This window comes from Equus quagga, chromosome 16 (assembly GCF_021613505.1).
Source record: "Equus quagga isolate Etosha38 chromosome 16, UCLA_HA_Equagga_1.0, whole genome shotgun sequence".
Lineage (NCBI taxonomy): Eukaryota > Metazoa > Chordata > Mammalia > Perissodactyla > Equidae > Equus > Equus quagga.
Window position 1 is genome coordinate 2,139,746 of NC_060282.1, and position 24,321 is coordinate 2,164,066.

Sequence of the window (24,321 nt, forward strand, 5' to 3'; positions counted from 1 at the left end):
GGGTTCCTCGGGCACAGGCCCCTCCCTCTCCGCACTTCAGGTTCTTCATCTGTAAAGTGGGTGACATTTAGCTGCTCCCAGGTCCAGGGGGACGCTCAGCCCACAGTGGGGCCCCTTTCTCCCGCGTGACCTGTGTGTCAACCCTCTTTCCAGAGAGACCACAGAACCGTAGACCCCTACCCCTGGGACCAGGCCGGGGGCCCTGGAAGGTGGGATCGACTGCATAATTGGGGGAGTCCATGGCAAAATGGGAACAGAGCCTCTTCATTCAGAGGTAGGAGAAGCGTACCACGGTGGTGCCGCAGCTCAGCAGGCCGGGGACAGATGCTGTGGAGGCAGCCCGTCGTGGTGGGGAGACGTTGAGCTGAGATCGGGGGACCAGGAGGCCTTGGCCAGGCAGACACTGGGCCCCTGAGGGCCAAGAGTCATCATGGCTCGTGCCTGGCCCCTGAGAGGCTGGCAGCAGACAGGGAGGTGCCCACATCCATGAAGCAGGGAGCGTAGGGGTGCCTGGGGCAGTGGTGGTGTCTGCAGCTGGACAGGGCATCCGGGCTGGTGGCCGAGGGATATCTGGGTCAGGAGCCCGGGAGAGAGGCCTCAGTGGACCAGGTGGCCTGAGGGAGCGGACAAGATGGCCCAGGAAAGGGAGGCAGCTGGGAGGGGCAGGGGGCCCAGGCCCCAGCCCCAAGGGAGGGGAGGGAGTGGCCAGCAGAGAGAGTGGAGGAGGGACCCCGGGTGGGCCGCAGAGCTGGCCACTACCGTTTCTGGGGAGGTACGGTGCTGGCAGGGGCCCCTCCAGGGCGGCCCTTGCAGGGCGGGCATGGCGCAGAGCCTGCCTGCGTGGGGAAGCTCCTCACCCGTCACACTGAGCTATTCTCAGCTGCTCTCCTTTTATGGCTCCGGAAGTGAGCGGTGGAAGCTGGCAGGCTGCTGCGCTGGAGACAGATCTAAATGGAGATGCAGAGAACAGCAGGAAAGTGCGGCCACCACCCCCTCCCTGGCACGGGCCGTCCTGAACCCCCCAATCTGGGGCGGCCAGCCAGGGCCAGCTCACAGCGAAACCCCCCTCCTGGCTGAGGGGCTGGCTATGCTTAGGGCTCCTGCTCTACGATCTGGGGGCCCCCTGGGCGTCCAGGGAGGCAGCGGGGCTGCACACGGCCTGGCTGGGGGCCCAGTGGGGCGGAGAGGAGGGGGCAGCCGCCCAGCCTCAGCCCCCAGGTGGGCTCCCAGCTGCTCCTGGCTAGTCCTTCTCGTGCTCCTCACCCTCCTGACTGCCAGGGCCACGGGGGGTTGGACCCTAGCTTTCGCCTCATCCCGGACCCTCCAAATGGCCGTCAGACTGGCCCTTCTCCCACCGCAGAGGCTCCCCAGGGGGCATGGGCCTGAAGCAGCTCGTCATCTGCCTGCCCTGCTGGCCCCCAGTCCGCTCTCCAGGCCACAGGACCGGGTTGGAGACCTGTGGCCCCCCCGAAGCTTGGAGGGCTCTGGGAACCCCCCCCTCTCCAGGCCCCTGCCCTCCAGGCTCTGCCCCCCACCACAGACACAACCCAGTCAGCCCTCCCTGCCCCCTGCCCCGTCCGCCTCCTGCACCAGCTCACCCCTGCTCATGCTCCCACTGCCCCCACCCATCAGACACCCTGGCTGCTGGTCCCAGCACACTTGGGGTGTCGGGGCATCTTTGATCGGACAGAGTCTCCCCAGGGCACGAACCAGGTGGGTCCTGTCCACTCCGCATCCCCAGAGCAAGCCCGGGGCCTGGCACAGTTGGTGAGCAAGAGCATGCCTCGGCTGGACAGAGCAGGAAGGTGCCGACGCACTACACACTCACACCCATGCACACTCGCACACACTCACACTCATAAACTGGCACACTCACAGGAAGACGCCATGCTCAGGGGCTCTGGGGGGCACGTGCAGGGCACGAAGCTCACAGTCAGCTGTCACTGTGCTGGGAGCTGGGAAGGCTTCCTGGAGGCAGTGACACTGGACTCAGTCAGATTTAGACAGCATGTGAAGCCATGCTAAATTTTTATGCTTAGGTTTTAAAACTGGGTGGGCCTTTTCAGTTAAACAGGGCTGGTGGGCAGTGGGTGCTGGGCGGTGGGCGGACAGGACATTCCCAGTGGAGGGAAAAACATGGTCACAGGTCCAGCCTGTTCCTCCTCACCACCCACCATTGTTGTGGGGCCCCAAGCTGCCCAAGCCGAGAAGAACCAGTCTGCCTGTCATGTGATGGGGACGGCGGGGCCAGAGTGGTTCAGTGATTTGCAGGAGGTCACACAGTGCCTTGAGGAGAAGCGGAGTGAGAAGGCAGGTGCCCGACTCCTGTCCAGTGCTCTGCGGACACTCAGACCCTGCCAGAGGCACCTGCCGAGCTGACGGGACCCTTTAGATCCAGAGGCCGAGTGGGTGATCACCCATCAAGTGGCATCTGCCGAGTGTGTCCTTGGCCCCGGCTCCCTGTCCGTTGTTCTCACCCCGCACACCTGCCTCCTGACGTAGGGACCCCTCGACCCCCCATCCTTGATGCCGTAATGGCCTCCTTCCTCCCCCAGCCCTGGCTTACGTCAGAGGGGACCAGCCTGATTCCCCGGAAGCTATGGGCTGCTCCCTGAAGAGCCGAGGCTCAGCCTGCCAGTGCCAGCAGCGGGAGGGTGGCAGCCCAGCTGGCGGCACGCCTGGGGCCACATGCACCCCTGCGTCCTCCAGGGCCTGCATGGGGGCCACGGGGATGCCCCGCCATCTGTGTCTCCCTGCACCCCACCTTGCTTGCTGCCAGCCGTGAGGGCTCGGCAGCTGTTTTCCTGTTGAACGACTGACTACCTCACTGCTGAGCAGGGCAGAGGCAGTTGCACCCACTTTACACGTGGGGAAACTGAGGCTGTGGAGAGGCAGGGGCTGAGGGACTTACACACGGTCACGCAGGGCATGAGCCGTGTTCAGGGACCCCTCTGGGAGCTCACACGCCTCTCCCCAGCCCCTCTTGCCATCCTGCCTGGCTCTGGCCTCCTTGCTGGGGAGCTGGGACAAGCCTCTGGGCCTCGGTTTCCCCTTCCATGGCGGCTGGGGGTGGTGGTAAGGAATGAATGTCCCTTGAGGATGGGCTCTCCACCACTGGGGCCCGTGGCCCCTAGGGCTCGGCCTCCTGGCCCAGAGGGGACACCTGCAGGGGACAAGGAGCAGATGGCTTAGGCACCGCCACGCCAGGATCATCGGAAAAATACAAAACTTTCCTTGGAGACTGGACCAGGAGGCGCCGCGGGAGGAGGCAGGAAGGAGGGAGGAGGGAGGAGGGTCTGGTGTGTGGGGGCCCAGAACGAACAGGCTGCCTGTTCCGGGGACAGGACGCAGCACGCACCCTGCCAAACCCGGAGAGAAGAGGAAGCTCGGAAGGAGGGAGGGGGGGATCGGAAAGAAAATGTTCCCACAGCTCCCGTGCTTGGAGCCCCCTCCACCAGCCCAGCACCCTGCCTCCCAGGGGCGCCCAAGGCCGGGGCGCAGTCCCCTGCTCTGGGTCACCCCTGTCTCAGGTCCCTCGACCATCAGAGTGTGCCCTGCACTGACAGGTCTCCCAAGACCCCTGATCTGTTCTGCCCTGGCCTCCTGGTGTCTCAGAGGCTGCTCTGGCTGCAGCAGGTGCATCAGGCAGGTGTCACCTGCCAGCTTAGCGGCCTTAGCTGGAGCCCCCCACCATTACAGAATATCTGTGAAAACAGGATGATTTTGTCTCCTTTGGAAACGCAATGACGCCTCCCTTTCCTGGTGTCTACCTCTCTCCTGCTCCATTTTCCCCACTTCAACCCTTTTTTCCTCCTTGGCTGGGTCTCAGCTCTAAACCGCTGTGTCCCCACGTCCCCATGAGCGAGGGGCCCTCAGAGGCGGGACGGCCACAGCAGCGGTGGGGCAGGGCCCGTGGGAGGGCCCACGTGTCCTCGCAGCTGCCTGACTCAGATTCCAGGCCCTTCTGCCAGCTGCTCCCCCAGTGCCTCTGCTCACCATCCCGGGGCCTGTGCAGCCGCCCGGGGGCAGCTGTCCCGGTCCCAGCACTGCCTTGGGAGGCGGATGCAGCAAGAAAGCAACAAAACAGAGGCCCCCCTGAGGAGCCACAGGCGAGGTCCCGACCACAGCCACCTCCCAGATCCCAGAAATGACACTCTTTCAGGAGGCTCACAGCAGGACAGGTCGAGGGAGTCCTCTGGCCGGGACCAGGAGGGCAAGAGAGCTAGCCCTCAGTCTCACTGCACATGTGGCCCTGGCATTGTCGCCCTGTTTTACAGATGGAAAGTTGAGGCCCAGGTGAGCAACTGCCCACCTGGAGCAGGGCCCATTCCACGACCTGTCTCAAATGCCTGCTCTGCGCCAGGCCCCGCTCCAGGCCCCTGTGACTCTGCTGTGAGCATGTGGACAGGGGCCCTGGCCCCAGAGTTGCACCCAGCTTCAGACGCCCTGCCCTGTGAGAAGGAAGAAGCCACCGGAGGGAGGCCTGGCTTCTGGGCAGAAAGGAGGAGCGGCCTGGCATAGGGAGCCCCTTCCCGGGGCCAGGGCCAGGGCCAAGGGACAGAGCAGCTGCAGCCAAGGGCAGCAGACCCTGCGGCACTGGGCGCCGGGGCTGGGGTGGACAGGAAATGCTGGTCAGGGAGCTGGGCCTGCAGTGGGCTCCTGGTGGGCACAGGGTGGGCCTGGTCCTTCTCTCCCAGCTACACTGGGTATGGTGGCAATGGAACGAGGCCGCTTGACCCGGGATGGCCCCACAGGTTGGCTGGATGGGCAGTGGGTACATGTGGAGGGTGGGCACCTGGACCACAGACCGAGGCCGGGCAGGAAGGCCCAGATGAGAGCAAGAGGCAGACGACCAGGCCCACTCGGTTGCCCGGCTTTTCCTCCAGGAGATCAGGGCCACACAGCGGGCACAGCAGGGGCCCTGGAGCGGGTGGCCATGATCAGCCCGAGCGCGTGTGCCCGTGTGTGTGTGTGTGTGTGTGTGTGTGTGTGAGTGTGCGAGTACTCTGCCCTCTGAAGGAGCTGCCTTCACACCCTGGGTGTTAAGTGGTACTAACTGCTTTCACCCAGGAGATTGGCGCGAGCGAGCCCCGTGCAAACACGTGGAGTTTAGGAAGCCGGAGTCCGGCTAGGCTGCAGGGCCGTCACCGTGGCTGTGCTGAGGAGGCAGGTGATCCCCCACCCCGGCCCCCAGATCACAGTCAGGGCACAGGTGTCCTGTCCTGCCTTGCTGACGAGGAGCCCCCAGCACATCTGGGCAGCCAGACTGCACTAAGGGGCCCCCAGAGGCGGGTGTGAGCCTGTGGGGAAGGACTCAGTCACATAGCAGCCCTGCTGGAGGGAGGGAGCTGTCTAGGGGCTGGACAGTGAGGTCGGAGAGGCCCAAGGCTCCATTTGGGGTGGAGGTGGAATGGGGGCGGGCTTTCCTGAGGCTGTGGATTTGGGAGGAGACCCCACCCTGAAATAGGCATGTTAGCTTCATATGATCAGAAAGAACCTGGAGTCTGGGAGCCTGGAGCCCTAGGGGCAGAAGGTCAGAATCCCAGAGGGCCTTGAACAGGGTTGGGGGGGCTGCCTGGATCCTAGTGCTGGGCGGCCCTCCCTGTGGTCACCCTGGCCTGCCCTCCCTCTGCCACAGATCCCCCTCCTAAGGCAGGCGAGGCCTCAGAAGTTGTCAGGCCCGAGGAGCAGCAGACTGGCTTGGCTCTGGGGGATGCGGAGGTCCCCAGGCTGGCCCGCCCTCCCTCCTTCCCTCCCTGCACAGGCCCAGCTCTCTGCTCCACCTGCCCCTCCCCAACCTGCAGCCTTGAGCCACTCTGGGTGAGGCAGGGGGTGCTGGTGGCCTGCTCTGAGCCTTCACCCCTGCCTGTGGGGGAAGAGAGGTTCAGAGGAGCAGGAGGGCAGCTGGCCGGCCTCTTTTCCGGAGGCGGAAGAATAGAGCCCAAGGCTCCAGTGCGGGGGTTTGCTGAGGGCTTCTGGGGCGATAATTGGGCGGCGATTAAGTGTTCTGAGCAGCGCTGTCGCCTGTCACCTGTCACTGCGGCTCTGTGAGCACAGCCTCTGTGCAGGTCCTGCCTGGCTCTGCACACCCGCCCTTCCAGTGGACTCTGCTCTCTCATGCCCACACGGGGCTCGCTGGCCGTGGGAGGGGGCACCAAGGGTCCGAGTCCAGCCCAGCCCTGCCCGCTGAGCCCCATACAGATCCCCTCTCGCCCGGCTCCCCCCGTGGGTGGTGTGTTACCCCCACCTCCGACCTCCTGCCTCTGCTCACCCTCCCCCAGCCCCTCTTGCTCGCACTGCTTCTCTCAGCCTGGTCCACCCTCCCCCGCTCTCTGGGCCCTGGCTGGGCTCCCCTCGCTCCAGGAAGCCCTGCCAGACGGCTGCTGCCTTGGGTGGGGTGGAGTGAGAGCTGAAGACCACTGTGGGCCTGAGGCCCAGAGAGCCATGTCCTGGCCTGGGCCACCCAGCTGGTCAGGGACCAGGGCCTGAGTGCTGCCCTTGGGGGACACGTGGACTTTGTAAACGGTTGAGGGGGTGGCCCCTGGTCACTCAAGTACTGGCTTTGGCACTCCCACTGCACATGGGCCTGCACACACACACACATACATACACACATACGTGTTGTGTGAGTGTGGCCCCTGCCCAGCTGGCTCATCGCACACCTTCTCTGACAACGGCCCTCAGACACAGGCCTGAGCTCACCCCAGACACGGACAGAGGCCGTGGCTAGAGGCAGGCCCTGCGGTGACCGGCCACACTCACCGCCCGCTGCACAGACATCTCACACCCAGGCACGCAGGCCTGCAGCCTCCTCCTGCTCCGGGAAACGCCCTGGCTGGTAGCTCTGGGATTCCTGTTCTTGCAGCTTGTCTGCCTGGCTCCCCCTCCCCGCTCTGTGCTGCCCTCCACCCTCCTTTCTCTGCCCACCCACTCGCCTTTAATTAGAAATGCCAGGAGAGCCATTTTTGGGGAGTTTTTGCCAGAAAGACATTCCCCCCCACTATGGGTGGAAGCTCCAAGGGGGAGGAGGAGGCAGATTGGCTCTGGGTGGGGGGAGCTCCCAGGAGACCAGCAGGAAGGGGCCTGGGGTGTAAGGAGTGGGGATTCCAGAGAGTGTGGGCACTCGTGTGCCCTCAGTGTGCGAATAAGACAAGTGGAACTGTGGGGCTGTGTGTGTGGGGATGGGCATGGATGGGGGGATGAGTGTGTGTGTGGGGGGGGATGAGTGTGTGTGTGGGGGGATGAGTGTGTGTGTGGGGGGATGGATGTGGGGGAGGCCGGAGTGGGGGACTGTGAGTGTGCATGCAGTTGAGAGAGGGAGAAGGGAATGGGCAGCACAGGGGCTGAGGTGTCTGGACTGACACTGGTTGTGTGTCTGCACCTCTGGCTGTGGGCAGTGGCATGTGTCACCTGTGCCCAGGTAACATCAGAGGACCTGGGACCCATACCCATCCATCAGGAGCTAACGCAGGAAGGACATCCCTCCCCCACCACTGTTGCCAGGGAGGTGGAAGGGGCCTCCCTCCCGAGGGAATTTCAGCTTCCGGAGCCCCACTCCTTATATGGCGGTTTGCTTGTCTCTGCTTCTCCTGACTGCAGAGGGCTGCCAGCACCCTTCCTCCTCCCGCCTCCCGCCTCCCCCTCCCTCCTCCTCTCTCCCTCTTCCATCCTTTTAGAAGTCTTGGAGCTTCTGACCAGGCTCCCTTGGGCCTGGGGGCTCAGGGCCCAGCGGCTGCAGGCCGCTGCATCTCCTCCACACCTCCCACCCCAGGAAGCAGCTTCCAGATTTCCCTGGGGGCGCTAAATGGAGAAGTCTTGGGCCTCATCAAATATGTGGAGTGGGGGCACGGGGCCGTCCTGCCTGGCCATGGGCACAGGGATGTGACATACACATTCACACCAACACCAGGGGCCTGGCAGAGCAAGGCCTGGGCACACTTCCCGCATACACGGCTCTGCTCGGCTCAGAGGACCAGCCCAGGGCTGGACGCAGGGGCCGTGGGGCAAGGGTAGGCAGGAGGTTGAAGACACACTGGGAACTCACACCTGACAGGGAGTGTGTGTGTGCGAGGTGCGTGTGTGTGCCTGTGTCGGTGCACACGAAGACTCCTTGAAGCCTTCACCTCAGGGAAGGACGGTCTGAATGTCAGCGTCCTTGGCAGGGCTCATCTGTAGCTGAACATCCTGCAAAGTCAGACTGGGCAGGGTCAGGATGGGGGCAGTGGGACCCAGGAGAGCAGAGTCCCCAGTAAAGAGAGAGAGTGAGAGAAGGAGGCAGCCTGAGACCCCAGGGAAGAGGCTTCCTCTTTACCCTTGAGTGGGGGCTGTAACAACCTGCCTCAGGCCCCTCCAGGCACACGCCTGCGCCCCTGCCCAGCGCTGGCGTGGGGGTGGTCGCTTGACCCCAGCACTGTCCCTCCGTCCCGCAGGCTGAACGAGGCTGGGGAGGGGGGCGGTGCGAGGGAGCGCATGAGTCAGCCCGGGCCAGCCGTGTGTGCAGGGGTGGGTCCTCCCTCTGTGCGAGGAGCGCGAGTGGGCGCAGGAGGCGGGGCCGCAGGGTGGGGGCGGGCGGGGAGCCTGCGCCGGGCCAATGGGAGCCGGGGCTCGGCGAGGGGGCCGCCCACGGGCCGCGCTGGCAGCATAAAGAGCCGGCGGCCGCGGCTAGGCGCAGAGCTCCGGCGCCTCTCCTCCCGCACCGCCGCAGCTGTCGCACCGGGACGCAGCCGGGACCCAGCCGGACCGAGCGCGCTCCGCAGGACTCAGCGCCACAGGCATCTCCGCACAGCCGGCCGCCAGCAACCCCTCCTCAGCCCCAAGACGACTTTGCAGCCCTCTGCCTCCCGCCTGTCCGAGCGTCGCGGCCACCTGCGCGCAGATGGAGCTGGACCACATGACGAGCGGCGGCCTCCACGCCTACCCCGGGCCGCGGGGCGGGCCGGTGGCCAAGCCCAACGTGATCTTGCAGATCGGTAAGTGCCGGACCGAGATGCTGGAGCACGTACGGAGGACCCACCGGCACCTGCTGGCTGAGGTGTCCAAGCAGGTGGAACGTGAGTTGAAGGGGCTGCACAGGTCGGTGGGCAAGCTGGAGAGCAACCTGGATGGCTACGTGCCCACCGGCGACTCGCAGCGCTGGAAAAAGTCTATCAAGGCGTGCCTCTGCCGCTGCCAGGAGACCATCGCCAACCTGGAGCGCTGGGTCAAGCGCGAGATGCACGTGTGGCGGGAGATCTTCTACCGGCTGGAGAGGTGGGCGGACCGCCTGGAGGCCATGGGCAGCAAGTACCAGGTGGGCAGCGAGCCAGCCCGCCAGACCGTCTCGGTGGGCGTGGGGGGTCCTGAGAACTACTGCCAGGACGCCGATGCCTACGACTGCACAGTCAGCCCTTACGCCATCACCTCGCCGCCCGCCGCTGGCGAGCTGCCTGGGCAGGAGCCGGTGGAGGCCCAGCAGTACCCGCCCTGGGGGCCGGGCGAGGACGGGCAGCTGAGCCCCGGCGTGGACACGCAGATCTTCGAGGACCCCAGGGAGTTCCTCAGCCACCTGGAGGAGTACCTGCGACAGGTGGGCGGCTCCGAGGAGTACTGGCTGTCACAAATTCAGAACCACATGAACGGGCCGGCCAAGAAGTGGTGGGAGTTCAAGCAGGGCTCGGTGAAGAACTGGGTGGAGTTCAAGAAGGAGTTCCTTCAGTACAGCGAGGGCACGCTGTCCCGTGAGGCCATCCAGCGCGAGCTGGACCTGCCGCAGAAGCAGGGGGAGCCGCTGGACCAGTTCCTGTGGCGCAAGCGCGACCTGTACCAGACGCTGTACGTGGATGCGGATGAGGAGGAGATCATCCAGTACGTGGTGGGCACCCTGCAGCCCAAGCTCAAGCGCTTCCTGCGCCACCCGCTGCCCAAGACCCTCGAGCAGCTCATCCAGAGGGGCATGGAGGTGCAGGATGGCCTGGAGCAGGCGGCTGAGCCAGCCGGGCCCCGCCTCCCCACCGAGGACGAGGGTGAGGCAGAGTCCGTCACGCCGGCCCTCACCAACGAGTCCGTAGCCAGTGACCGGACCCAGCCCGAATAGAGGGCAGTCAGGGCCCCCACCTGCCCACCACACCGCGCCTGTGGCCTTTGCAAACCAGGACTTTCGAGCTGGGCTGACTCCTGCAGGGGGGGCCCTCATCCTCATCCAGCCGGGCCCCCACCTCAGCCTCCCAGCCTGACTCACACAGGCACACGTCATCCAGATGTGGACAGCACCCCCCAAACAGCAAAGGAGCCCTTCTCCCCTGTAGGGCCCCTGCCCCATCACCCTCCCTCCGTCTGTCTTCCCCACCCCTGTACCTGCCTGAGCTGGTGACCCTCCTCCACCGCACCCCCCTCCCCCCAGCCATGACAGGCCATCTCAGCTTCCTTATTCTGCTCAAAACCCGGGCTCTCTGGGTACTCAGAAACCAAATGTCCAGATGGCACGGACCGGCAGGCACCGACCTCAAAAAACACCCCAGAGCAAAAGCTAAAGCAGAACCAGTGCCATGAGAACCTCGGCTTCAGGGGCGCCGCCCTCTCCTGGCTGTCACCACATAGCCGGCTGGCACCCTTGCCGCCGCCCAGGGCGGCGGGCCAGCCTGGGGCAGTGTGGCTCCCTCCCCCAGAGGAGAGCTGAAGCCGAAAACACGGCAGCGGCAGCCGCAGCAGCAACAGACCTGAGCAAACTCCTGGTGCCTCCTGGCCCCTCAGGTGAGACCCCGCCAGAGGGCACTGCCATCAGGGGGCACCGTAGAGCCCAGAGGGCCCGGGTCAAGTCTGTTTTCCCGGTGAGCCCAGCAAGGCTCAGAGGCATCCCGCAAGTTAGCACAGGGATGGGGTGGGCATGGAGAGGCGGGAGGAGCAGAGACCCCGGGATGGGGGGTGCGAGGGCTGGGAGCGGGGCAGGGGGAGTTTCCTGAGCTAGCTCTCACATGGACCCTGGTTCTCTCTCTCGCCCCAGCATCAGTGATTCACGCCAGCCTGGAGAAGGCTTGAGCTCGGCTCGATGACTCACCCTTGGCAGGCGGAAGGTCCCACAGGGCCTGAGTCTTCAAACCCGGCTGAGGCGGCAGCCGGTGTCCTCGGAGCCAGGAGAATGACAACAGGTAACAGAGCCCCATCCCTCCCAGACGAGACCCCATCCCTCAGCTGTTCTCCCCAGGCCCCGCCCCCAGGCCTCTGGGCAAGCTGAGAGGCAGCCCACCAGGATCCCCGGGGCTTCCCCTCTGGGAGAGCAGCCCCATTATCCCCCCCACCAAGTCCTTCCTGTGGAGACCCCCCAGCCTCCTGCCCTGTCCCTGACGGTCCGTGTCGTCCTTTCTTTCAGGTCTCAAGGCTCCCGCCAAGCCTTTGCTGCTGTGCCTGGCACCACCCCCTCCCGTCTCCTCCGCAAGCTGCCTGCACAGGAGGAGAAGTACAGGCCCGTGAGGGAGGGGGGCTGCAGAGAGAAGGGGACCCTGACAGAACTGCTGGTGAAGATGGGCCAGTGTGAGGGCCAGGGCCTGCCACTTTGCCTGCCCCGCTGGCCACCAGCCTGTCCACCCCTAGGGCCACTGTGGCTGGAGCCACCTTGTCTTGCTTCAGCCCGAGAACCCCCGCCTACCACGTGGCCATCCTCTACTGCTAGAGCTTTCTGCGAGCCTGGGGCTGAGGCCACAGCCCCTGCCTCTGCCCCGAGGCCCCAGGCCCAGCCCCAGGAGATCCAGAAGCTTTTGCTCCTGGGGCTCACGTGGGCTCTCTGCCAGCCCTGCCGTTGCCCAGGCCCGGACCCCCGCCTCCCCCAGCACCAACACCCCGGTGCTGGCCAGCCACTCATGTCTGCAGCCCAAGCAGGCCCTGGTTGGGGGTTCCTCTTCTGCCAGTCCACTAGAGATTCGGGTCACTAACGATGTCTGCAGGTGACTGCTGGCCCCCCATCTCTGCCAGGCCCCCCAGATTTTATTATTGCACATAAGCCATAAGCCACACTCACAGGCTGGCACAGGCTGCAGGGAGGTCCTAGGGTCCTCAATTGGATTTGGCCAGTCACCCCACCCCCAAGCCATGAAGGTCAGGCCAGGCTGTGTACACCCCTGCCACCATACCTGAAGACAGACTTTTTTGTAATATTTTGTTAATAAAACACTGAAACTTCCTGGAGCGTGTGTGCTGTTTCTCTGCTGGCTTGGGCTGGCTGGAGTGGGGAGGCAGCCCAGGGCAGAGGGCTTGGGACCCCCGGGAGTACAGCCTGAGGGGTTCCCGGGAATCTGGGAGAACACAGCCCTGTCATCCCACAGGGCAGCAGGTCAGGGTCCTGGAGGCTCAGGGTGGAAGGGCCTTAGGGGCTCCCCTCATGGAAGCCAGCCCCCAGCAGCCCCCAAGCCTGAGGCAGCCTGTGGGGGACTGACTGAGGGGCCCTTGTTCACATTGAGCTGAGGACTGCCCCTGTAAATGCTCCCACCGCTGCCTGCGGGGTGGGGGTCCTGGGAGCTCTTCCGCTACCAGGGCTCAGCCACAGAGAGGCCTATGTGGCCAGGGGCCCCGGGCAAGGTATCTCTGACCCTCAGTTTCCTCATCTGCAAGCAGGCAAACCATGCACAGCGGGGCTCAAGAACTTAGAAATGGGGGCCATCCAATGTCCCATGTCCTGTGGGTAGTCTCCCCTGCTTCTCGGGGGGGATCCCAGGTCCTTGGGGGGGAGGGAGAGATGACCTAAAGGGGGCTCGGACTCCTGTGCCAGCCAGTGTTTACTGAGAAGCAGCACAGGTGGGAGATGGACAGTGAGGGTCGTCCCAGGAAGTCAGGTCACTGGCTGTGCGGCGCGCGGGCGGGGCTGGTCCAGGCCTCCAGGGCGGGCGGGAAGGCTCGGCCCAGGCTGAGCTGCTGTCTGCAGCGGGGTTTCCTCCCAGGTGAAGGCTCGGCTCTGCTCTTAAGGCCTTTCAACGGATTGAACCAGGCCCCCAGATTCTCTCAGAGGGTCTTCCTCACTTAGAGTCAACTGATTATGAGATTCAGTCACATGTACAGAGGCTTTCTGAGCAACGCTGAGTGGGGTTTGGATGGAATGCCTGGGAACAGCGCCCAAGCCAGGCTGACACGTTACACTGAACTTCACAACCGCCACGGTCATTGGCAGGTGATTGTCACCTACCCAGCGCAGGTCCTGCCCCTCAGAAGGTTCTGGCGCTGGGCTGGGGGCAAGGGCGGCCGTGGATGGAGCCAGCCCAGCCAGGCTTGGTAGGGCTGCCTGGTGAGAGCCGCCACTGGGACAGGAAAGACCTGGGGAGGCAGGAAGGGAGCCCAGCAGGCAAAAGACCTCCTGCCACCAGGAAATGCTGTCACCGTCCACACGAGGGCAGGGCCCGGGGAGGGCTCCCTGAGGAAGGGGCTGTCTCCCCCCAGTCTTCCTTTTTATTTCTTTTAAATAACGAAAGTGCTGACAAGAACGGGGAGAGGAAGTTGACAGGCACAGGAGGCTGGGCACCATGGTAATGCCTGAGAGGCAGTAATTTCTCCCGGAGACATCCTACTGCTGACATCAAAGCCGGAAGCGGTGGATGTTTTTTCCTTTTAATAAAAAGTTACTCCCTGTAGTTGGATGATTGTGGAACAGCCTGTCGGAACACCTTGGCAATTTGAGATGCAGCGCTGCCTTTGTGCCGCAAGAAAGGAGGCTGCAGGGCAGAGCGCAGTGGTGTGGCCTGGGGTGGAGGGGCCGGACCCTCCCGCAGACGTCATGAATCCCGCAGCCCAAGCCTCAGGGTGCTCCTGATACGGGCCTCTCTCCTCCTCTCCCCGTCCTGCCCAACCAGACGTCACAGGCCACCTGGTCTTATCTTCTCACTCGCAGGCAGGGAAACTGAGGCACAGAGAGGGGCTAGGCTTGCCTCATGCTGGGGAGCATGGCTGGGACTGGCAGCGGGGGCCGCCAGGAAGCCCTGACGGCTTACCTTGTCGACCCAGGTTGGTGGGGGCGTCTGCGCCAGGTGGGCATGGGCACAAGTCCCAGGGCTGCCTTTTCTGTAAGTTCCTCAGTATGTTCCTCGCTGTTGCCCCCAGGCTCAGCCGAGACGTGTCTCGTGTGTCCCATTCGTGTGCCTGCCGAGTGCCAGCCAGTACCGCCTGTGGTTAAGAACGGCAGCATGCCAAACAGGCAGCACAGAAACAGGCCCAGGAGAGTGCGTCCGTCCGTGTGAGGCCAGGCTACTGTAACAAAGAGGCCCAGGCAACAAAATCGCTTATTTTCTGTCACATGAGCATGTGGCCAGTGGCTGGGCTCCACCTGTTTGTTCAGGACCCTCCAAGTGCTCTGTCACCCCCCGGCCACCGTCTGTCTCCTGGCTGAAGCCAGGGCTTGGCTGCTGCTGGGCGGCTGCCCGCAGGCAGGGTGAAGAGACAGGAAGGGCCAGCCCAGGAGAGTGGCCGTCACTGCCACTGACCCCCACAGCAGGGAGCGCAGTCACACGTCCACACCCAACTGCAGAGGGCCTGCAGCGCCGGAGGGAGAGGGGACTTCGGTGGACAGCCAGAGGACAGAAACCACACTGAAAATTTTTGGGGGTGACATGAACTTCACTTTGCCCAAGGAGATTCTGCTGATCAAGGGGACCAGAGACCGAGGTCAGCCACGGGGGCGACCAACCAGGTCTGCGCCACGGAGGCCCGATAAGGACCCTGGACACAGGCTGGGGGCTTCCCTGGTTGGCCACACGCCGTGCATGCTGTCACATCGCTGCCAGGGGAGCTAAGGCCACCTAGGAGTCCACGGGGAGAGGACCATCGGGAGCTCCGTGTCTGCACCCCGCCAGGCCCCGCCCTGTGCGCCTCTCCTGAGGTTGGACCCCTGGACTCTGCAGCTGGAGTCAGAAGTGAGGGTGGTCGTGTGGATTGTTCCCAGGTGACGTAACTCCACAGGTGACACGACTCTTTCTGGTCTGTAAGCGACTTTTAACTCCAAGAGGACTTGAGATTAGCACAGAGATTTAAAAGAGAACTAAACCCCAAATGTTATTTTGTCAACAATTTGTATATGCTTCAGATTTTGAGTATTTTAACATTGAAGAGAATTTGGCTGCAACTTTCCAACACCGCTGTCAACTGTGCGCCTGGGCCGAGGCGTGGACTTCGGGTTTTAGGCAGAAACCATATGCAAGTTTATAACAGTACCGGAACGTTAGAAAGAGCTTAAGGATCACTGTGTTTTGTAGCTTAATTTAATAAGTTTATAATCATTTTTTAAGTATTTAGAAAAGTCAGACAAAGTGTGGATTTAATTTAGACTATTAATTTTATAGACATAGCTTAAAAAGGTTTGAAGACCTGTGTGGGACAATACGTTCCTCATCCTTCGAAACGATGGTGAAAGTACAAGATTGTGAGCGTTACTTAGAATCTTGAGGAAAAGCATAGTTTGGGGGTTTGTCATTTTGATGGCACTAATTTAAACACCTGAAGTGGCTTCTAAGCAGACGGTCCTCACCACCCTGAGGACGCGGGCAGTCTCCTGCCAAGGAGGCAGAGGTGGCCGGGCGTGCCTAGGCTCGCTGTCCCTATGCTCGGGCTCCCGGACGGTCTGCCTCTGTGGCTGAGCTACCCCGTGGGCGAGTCCCTGAGCCGCTGCCTGCCCTCTCTGTCCTGCCGGCTTCGCCTGCCCCCTGCCTCCTGCCCCTGCCCCCTGCCCTCTGCTCCCTGCCCCAGGACCCCTGCCCTATGACCCCTTCCCCTGCCCCTGTCCCGAGGCCCCGGCTCTGTGGCTCGTTCTCCCCTCTTCTGCTCACCACAGCGGCTCTTTGTCCGGTTCCCCTTTGCTCTGTCTTTCCATTTTGCCTGTTTGGGGCCATCTTTTGGTCTGTGTGGCTACAGGTCCACCCCTCTGCTCTCTCTCTTCTGTCCCTGCGTCTCTCTGACCCTGTCCCTCTCTCTCTCCATCTCATCCCCCACTTGGACCCCGTCTCTCTGCCTCTCTCTGTCTGTCTGTTTCTCCGTGTGTGTCTCTCGGCCTCCATCCCTCTGTCTCTTTCCTCCTACCCCTCTCCCTGCAGAGCCGGGGAAGGGCCTCGGGTCAGAGTAGGCGAGACTCCTGCAGGTGTCGGCCAAGGGAGTGGGGAGGGCGGATATGCAGCAGTAAGGGGAGAAGGAAGGACAGAGGAGAGCAGTGGTGGGCACCGAGCTGGGAGGGCGCCTCCCTTCCCGCCCTGGGCCCAGAGGGCGGTCAGGAGGTGTCGGAGGGCCGGGCTCTGCTCAGTGTGGCTGCTCCCCACCCCAGCCCTGCTCCCCTGGCCTTCCTCATGGCACAAGCAGTCGGTGGGGTCAGGGGACAGGCCCTGCCCCCCCTGCCGCAGAGTACAGACCGTGCTCCCAGAATCTGCTCCAATGGCCCAGCGCCCGCTCCCAGCGTCCCTCCCCCAAGGACACACTGAGTCCTGGGGCGCACGGCTCTCAGGAGCGCTGGCTTTTGCGGGAGGGATGAGTGGAGCAGGTGTCCACAGTCACCTGGTAGAGGTCCTTACAGTGAGATGGGCTAGGGAAGGACCTGGAGGAGGCACGGGGAGACTGTGGCCTCACAGTTCAAAAGGCCCACTTGCCTGGGGGGACGAATCCAGGTCCTAGGTGTGAGGTGTGCTCCCAGCTGACCCCGATCCTGCCCCCGCCCGCCCTCTGCCTCGGTGGGCCCCACGCCCAGCCTGTCTGGGGCTCTGATTCCTAAGACAGGAGGCAGGGACACCAAAGGCACAAGCCGAGGGCCACTCCCCACCGTGAGTCCCCAGGGGCCCCAAGTGTGCCAGCCAGGACGCGGGGGCAGGTCTGGCCAGGACATCAGTGCTCGGCTTTCTCTCCTGGGTGGGCTTCCTTTCTGCCTTCTCTGGTGATAAAGAGGTGGCTTCCCCTCCCTCCAGGAAGTCACCCTCCTCCAGGCCAGGCATTTACAGCCACTGCAAAAGCAGGACTACACCGCCACCTCCCCCAACAGAGGGAGCCAGGATGAGCTTCCCACCACCACCTGCCATGACGGCCCCATATGACGGCCCCCTATGATGGTCCCCCATGACGGTGCCCTATGATGGCTCCCCGTGACAGCCCCCCATGATGGCCCCCTATGACAGCACCCCATGATGGCCCCTTATGACAGACCCCTACGACGGACCCCTATGATGGCCCCGTATAACGGCCCCATATGACAGCCCCATATGATGGCCCCCTAGCCGGTCCCCCAGGCTCCCTCACAATGGGCTCCCTTCCACAGCCCCATCTTCCCAGTGTGGAAACGGAGGCTCAGGGAGGTGCAAGGACCTGCCCAGGATGGCAGCGAACCAGCCAGCCTCCTGTTCTCCATGGCTGCCGCCTGGAAGGTGCTAGAAATAACAACTTTATTGAACAGATGCTGTTGACCTCACACCTGCCCGACTCTGAGACACAGGCTTATTCTTCCGTTTGGGGCTGCTGGCTTTAAAACCTGCTTTTCTTCCCTTTGTGGGGCAGGGGAAAAGGGGGCCCTGAGTTTGCACTGCTTCTACTGAGGTCAGAGGACTGGCCAGCAAGGGCGTCTGCTTCCCCACACTGACCCTATCTCCACCGACCCTTGACCCTAGGCCACTCATGAGCCCTGGCCCTTGTCACCTGCTGACCCCTGACCCTGGCTGCCCACTGACCCCAGATTCCAGACGAGGCCTGAATCTTGAGGTTCCCCCTGTGCTTTTTCCTCTCTCCAGGTCCCCTGCCCCCCAGGAGCTCCCGCAAACTCGCCCAGCCCCCCAAGGGGCTCTCCCACGCTGCCGGAGCCCCAGCTTGTGCCCTACTTCTGTGGCAGCCGGGGCGGCATACATTAGCCTGTTTCCTCCAGGAGGGAGGCCTGGCAGCCCCGGCCCCCAGCCCTCGGCTCTGGAGGGCCCAGCTGTGGGGGCTTCAGCTGCAGGGGACTCCTCTGGTCCTCAGCCACCACTCCTGTCTGTGACCGAGCCTCAGAGCTGAAGGGCCGCTCCTACAGATGGGGAAACTGAGGCCTAAGAGGGGCAGGGAGTCACCAGGACAACCAAACCCCTCCATCACCTCTCTGTCGGCCTCAGGCTGAGCCTGTGGGCTGAGGGGGACAGCGGGACGAGGCAGCAAGCCTACTTTCCTTGGCGCATCCTCTGAGGTCCCCCATGCCTCTCTGGTCTCTCCTGCTCTCTGTAGCCCCAAACGGGAGTCACTTTGCGCTTCCAAATGAGCTCCCTTCTCTTAGCAACTCCCAACTGACCCCTACTCAGACCACCAGGTAACCCCAGTGCTGCCTCCAGGCCACCCAAGAGCAGAGTGGCCTGAGGGCAGGAGCTGAAGCCAGACTGCAGGGCTGCGGAGTGGCGGGGTGGGGGCGGCCTTTCCAGAAGCAGGACGGTGGTTGGTCACAGGGTGAGGTTTGTTCTCGCCAGGCCCCCACCCCTGGCTGCCCAGTCCTGCTCTTCTCTCTGTCCCGACACGTCCAGCTGAGCTGCATTCTCGGCCCCCAGCCCGGGCCTCCTGTCGCACCATGGCCCCCAGTCCCAGTTGGGAGCCCAGGAAAGGCCTGACCTCTCCTCACACCGCACCCCAGGCCCTGCTAGCCCCCACTCAGCCCCGCTCCCCCAGGGCCAGCTGGCGAAAGGCTCCCCGTTTCTTCTGTAACTAGCAGAAGGCTGCTTAGATGCTGCTGTTTCTCCTCTCGCCGGCCTCAGGCATCACTGATGCGCTCCCTGAATGGGCAGTCCTCCCTCCCTCCCTCCCCAGGGGGCCAGGTCGCCATCTCCCTTTGTTTCATCTGCAGCGTTCAGTTGTCACGGCCTGAGTACCCTCCAGGGCGCAGGCCTGTGGTTGTCTTTCCTTCCCTAGGCCACCGTTGTTTTTTCCTGGAATTTCAAATTGCTCCTTCTCTTGTGCTGGTCACCATCCTGCACACGCGTTCCCCCGATGTGGCCGTCATGGGGGACACCGCACTGGGTCTGCTTTTGTGTTTGCTTTGTGTTCCTTTGTTTCCTGGAGACCGCCTTCCGGAATAAAAAGATCTTTAAAACATAAAATCTCTGAGAGGGGCGCTCCAGGGCCCAGCTCTCCGAGGATCTCCCCAACCCCCACTCTGGGTAAAGCCCAGATTCCACGCCAGCTTTGCAGGGCCCCGCCCCCTCCTGCCAGGCTGTCCTTCTAGAGTCCCCTAGGAGCACACCTCCTCCATCACCCTCTCTCCCAAGGGCCCTGCCAGCCCCAGCTGTTTCCTGTCCACCCCGCCCTGCTCCAGATGCCTCCTCTCTCCCACCTGCCCTCCTTGCAGGAGCCCCGGACCTCGGGCACAGGCCCCACCTCGCTGACCTCTGAGCACAGCCACCTCAGCTCGGCCCAGGAAAGGGCCGGGGCTGCCAGGTCTCGCTCTTTGAGTCCCTTCCCACGTCCATGACTGGGCCCCACGCTTGGCTCTGACCCAAGGGAGGAGCTGTGGAGGTTGCTGGGGGCTCAGCTGGAAGGGCAGGTTGGGCATAGGCCCCGTCCCGTCTCGGAGCTGTAGCCCGGTTCAGAGCGTGCCCAGCTGTGGCTCGGGGCTCCCGAGGGAGGGAGTCTTGCTTAGAGGCTGCTTCCCAAAGACAGCAGCTCCTTGAGGAGACAGTGAGCCCCTCACTCTCAGGGTAACCAAAGGCTCTGGAGCAAGGGTCAGACCGGGGACCTCTGAGGCCCTCTCTGACACCACCCTGCCTGCCTCTCCGAATGTTCCATTGGGAGCCACCAAGCTGCCACCTCCACCCCTTCCACAGGGAATGGCCACTGCCTGCCAAACTCTTATTCACCCTCCAAAGCCCCTCTTGTCCCCTCCTCCATGGAGACCTCCCTGCAGCCACCCTGAGGGCCCCCCTATGGCCCTCCCCACCCCTCCCCGTCCTGTCCTGCCTGGTGCTCCCTGCTGGCAGAGATCCCCAGGCCACCCTGTGGCTCACCCCTCACCTTGGTGTGTGCTAGGGGCCACCCCTCCTTAGGGACCATGTGCTCCGCTCTCCTGCTGGCTTGTCTGGCATCTCCGTGCTGGAGTCTGGGCCGTGAAGGAGGCTATTTTTAGTCTGTTATCCTCGTAAATGTCTCTGTTTTGCCCTGGTACTTGGCACAGTTCCGTGGGAAACAGTCTGTTTGTCCACACTCAGGGGAAATGGGGACGAGGGGACTGGTGCTCTGGAGGGGAAGGGATCAGCCACAGCTGTTGGACAACCTCCTCAGAGCACAGCTCCCTGGGGTCTCTGTTCTGTCCACTGCAGGAGGTGTTGGCCTCACTTAAGCATTCTGACACCTCAGCCAGAGGGGCCCTGGGGTGGGAGAGAGGCCGGGGGTCCAGACTGTGGGCCTCCCTTGTGCTCCCACAGCCCTCGGAAGGGGGCCTGGTCTGGAGGAGGAGCGTGGAGCTGTTTGTGCAATGAATTCTCATCAATGAGGAGAACCTGGCCTGGGGAGCAGGAACGCGGCTCTCTGCTGATGCCTAGATGCGGCAAGAGCTTGTGGTCCACTCAGACCCCTGCATCTCCTGGAGCCCTGTCTGGTTAGGAGGAACTCTGTGTATTCCTGCTGCTCCCTGAAGCCCGTGAGGAGACCCTGACGGGGGTGGCTCCTTTCGGCTCGTGTGGGTAAACTGTGGCTGTGCCCAGCTCCCCGTGGAGAACAGGCAGGGTGTGGGGCCTTCCCCCAGGCCGGGGCTGGGATTCTCAGTTCTTCCTTGGGCGGGAGGTGGGCACCCGTGGGAAGAGGGGACAGGCAATGAGGCTTAGCTGGTGGGAGGTGACACATCTGATGGTCTGGGGCCGACCCACCCAGGACTCAAGTTTCTGGACCCTGGACCACAATGCCTCGCCTCCAATCTGACTCGTGAGGTTGTCTGGTACCCTTGCTCCCAAGCCTCCTTCTGCTCCCTCAGCCCAGCGTTCAAGACCCCTTCCACTGCAGCAGCCCACATCTGGGACTCTGCCACACTCCCCAGTGGCTTTTCTTGGGCACACCTTCCCCTGCCAACCTCTTCCACGGCGGCCCCAGTCCTCCCATCTTCTGCAGGCGATGCACAGGCTGCCTCCTCCAAGAGGCCCCCCTGATACTTGCTCTCATCCAGGTGAGTCCTAGCAAACAGGTCAGCCCGGAACCAATGACCCTCATCACAGCCCGGCTCTGACCCCGCAGGTCTCCCCAGCGCAGGATAGGAGGGGGCCTCCCAGGCGGGCTCTCGAGGCCCCAGGACCAGCTAGTACCTCCCACCCCTCAGGACACTCCTTCTACCCACCCGGCCTGGCCACCTCAGTCACTCTACGGGCCTGTCCTCTGCCTGCAGGGCCACTCTGCAGTCGGTGCTGGCCAATGCGTGTTCATGTGACAACGGACAGGGCTCCCTCTGTCCATCCCTCCGTGCTTATTTCTCCCTAGATGCTCAATTTTTGAACTTGTTGTTCTTTATTTGGTGTCTCTCTGCATTTCCACTCTCCTCCCCTCCCCCTCCATCCAGGCGTTGCTATGGGAACCAGGCTGTGGTACCCACAGCATCCTTGATGGACACGTTTCAGGGGTACTTATATGTGTGTGTGTGTCTGTGTGGGTACGTGTGCACACCTCTGTGTGTGTGGTGGGTGTATGTGTGTCTGTGTGTATGTGTGCTGTGTGTGTCTGTGTGTATGTGGTAGGCTGTGTGTGTGCATGGTAGTGTATGTGTGTGCATGGTAGGGCATGTGTGTGTGTGGTAGAGCATGTGTGTGTGTTGGTGTGTGTGTGGTAGGGTGTGTGTGTGTTGTAGTGTGTGTGTGTGTGTGTTGGTGTGTGTGTGTGTGGTAGGATGTGTGTGTGTGTGTGTGTGTTGGTGTGTGTGTGTGTGTGTGTGTGGTAGGGCATGTGTGTGTGTGGTAGGGTGTATGTGTGTGTGGTAGGGTGTGTGTGTGTGTGTGTGTGTGTGTGTGTTGTAGTGTGTATGTGTGTGTGTTGGTGTGTGTGTGTGTGTGGTACGGGGTGTGTGCAGTAGGGTGGCCGGGAACTTGAGGAGGGCCCCTGGGTTCACCAGGAGGTGCGGGAAGGAGGTGGTGGAGCCCACGTCTTGTGATATTCCAGCAGCCCCTCCAGGGGCACAATGCTGTCACTGCCACCTCCCCTTCCTCACAGTTGCCCCCTCCCAGCTGTCCCCATCCTGGCCCGGCTTGACATCAGCTTGGTCATTGCTGTCCCTGCTGCCTCACTGTGGCCCCTCCCCTCCCACCTCCCCTTTGACCTCTGGAGGCATCGGGTGACCCTAGCTGAATCTCCCTGGTGTGGCTGTGCGGGCCTCAGTTTCCCCAGTGGAAATGCAGTGACTGTAGCTGCAGGCCACGGTCGTGATCAGACTCAGGGCTGTGACACCGGCCCGGCTCCCCACCGACTCACTAGGGACAAATCCTTGCCGACCCCTTGGCTGCCCCTCCTCCTGCCTCGCCTCGGCAGCACTTGGGCTTTTGTCAAATTGCCAGAGCCCTCCCTGGACGCAGACCAGGGACAGAGAGAGCCGGGGCGAGGGGCCCCCAGGGCAGAGGGGGCTGTGGAGGCTCAGTGGCACCGGGCTTGGTGCCCACAGCGTTGACAGCAGCCCCTGCCTGTCATCCAGCCTCCCGCCCACCTGGGAGCTCCGTGCCTGGAGTCCCGATGAGCTGCGGGGGCGGGAGAGGAGAGCCGTGGGGGGCTGGGCTTCCTGAAGCCTCCACCGCCAACGCCGCCCTCTTCCCTTCTCCAGCCTCCCCACCGCCACCCACCCCCCCACCAGCCCAGCCGGCAGTGAGGTGCTTGGGGATGGCATGCAGGCTGTGGGGGCTGGGGGCTCTGAAGAGGCAGAAAGGAGAGGGGCGTCTCATCACAGGCAGAGCGCTGGGCGCCCCCCATACCAGGCTCCCAGGGCGGGGCCCTGCCTCCCTCCAGATGAGGCGGCCGTGCCTCCCCCGCTCAGACCAGCGGGGGTGCCTCCCTGTCGTGGGCCAGGAGTCCTGTTCTCTTCCCCAGCTCTGCACACCTGACAAGGGGCCATCCTGATGGCACCTGCCCCGAGGCTGGAATACTTCCTGCACTGGCTAGTACTTTGGATATATTCGGTCAAATAGAATAAATGATGAAAATTAATTTCATCTCTTCCTTTTTATTGTGGCTACTAGAAAATTTTAAGTCACATTGCAGCTCACTCTTTTTCACGTGCTGTGGCCATGCGGGGGGAGGGAGGACTCGGGACCTCCCAGAGCTGAGCTTCCTTCCAAAGATGGGGATGGGGTGGGAGTGGGGCCAGTCCAGGGAACACCTGCAGCTGGCAGGGGCCAGTTTGTGGATCCTGACCGCCCTGGGGGTGGGGCCAGTCCTGGGAGGCCCCGGAACTCTGGCATCCCCACCTGTCAACCAGGGAGGCCCGGGGACCCCAGAGGGCTCGGTGCTCTGGAAAAGGCGCTGCCCGGTCTCTGAGATGGCCAGCGCACTGCGGAGGTGTTGCGCCAGAGCTCCGAGGCCCCAAGCAGTTACTGAGAGTGAGCGATTGCAAATGAGCGATTGAGGCCACCGCGGGGGAGCCAGCCTGCAGCACAGGCCACCCCCTCTCCTGGCAACGGTGGTTCCAGCGCTGGAGGCCAGTTCCACGCTCATCCGCAGAGGTGTCCTTCCAAAATCGTGACTGAGGCGTGGGGCTGGGGGAGGCTGGCAGCCTGGTGCGGTGGCCGCTGCCGCCTCTCCCACTGCAGAGGAGCCCCAGCCCGGCAGGCCCATCCTGTCCTCCCTGCTTGCCCTCCCCGGCGTGTGTGCCTCCCGGCCTCTGAAAGGCCTCTTGGGGCGTCCCCTCCCTGCCCGGGCCTCAGCTCCCCCCTGGGTCAGTCTTCCTAGCAGAGACCCCTGCTCAGGGGCTCCCAGCCACGGTGGGGGGTATCTCCTGCCCTAAACGTCCAGGGACGCCCTTCACGACCACCTCAGCCCCGGGAGCTTGGGTTAAAAATGCAGATTCCCAGGCTACACCTGAGGCCTGCCCAACCTGATTCTTTTCAGGGCAGGAGAGTGGAATCCGAATTTCTAACAGGCCCCCCAGAGGTCGTTGAGGTGGAGCCAGTGGGAGCCAAGACCTTGGGGGGGCCTGTCCTGTCCCCCCCCACGTAGGAGGCCTTTGGCCTGGGCCCCCTGGTGGACAGTGTGGGGTGGTCTCTGGGAAATGGCCCAGGATCCTTTCCCCTGGGGGGGCGTGGTCTTTGGCTCCCCTGAGACGCCCCTCTTGCTCCAGAGTTAGGCCCAAAGGACCAGGAGTGGCTCAGCCCTGGGTGCCGGCAGCCCCTGCCTCGGCCCTGTTTGCCGTGGCCCTCACAGCTCTGTGACGGGGTC

General features: G+C 63.1%; 2 protein-coding genes across 2 annotated transcripts in view; both read left to right on the plus strand.

Annotated features, from left to right (window-relative positions):
• Positions 1-8,636: 8,636 nt before the first annotated feature.
• On the plus strand, positions 8,637-12,134 carry ARC (activity regulated cytoskeleton associated protein). Its single transcript, XM_046642310.1, has 3 exons — positions 8,637-10,728; positions 10,979-11,123; positions 11,345-12,134. Exon 1 carries the CDS (start codon positions 8,876-8,878, stop codon positions 10,070-10,072), a length of 1,197 nt encoding a protein of 398 aa, XP_046498266.1. The 5' UTR covers positions 8,637-8,875; the 3' UTR covers positions 10,073-10,728; positions 10,979-11,123; positions 11,345-12,134.
• LOC124228157 (maestro heat-like repeat family member 5) overlaps positions 10,862-24,321 on the plus strand; it is a 65,958-nt gene continuing 52,498 nt past the window's right edge. The window contains exons 1-2 of the mRNA XM_046642493.1: positions 10,862-10,899; positions 11,345-11,441. Of these exons, the coding sequence (XP_046498449.1) occupies positions 10,862-10,899; positions 11,345-11,441 (135 nt within the window). The remainder of the gene's footprint in view (positions 10,900-11,344; positions 11,442-24,321) is intronic.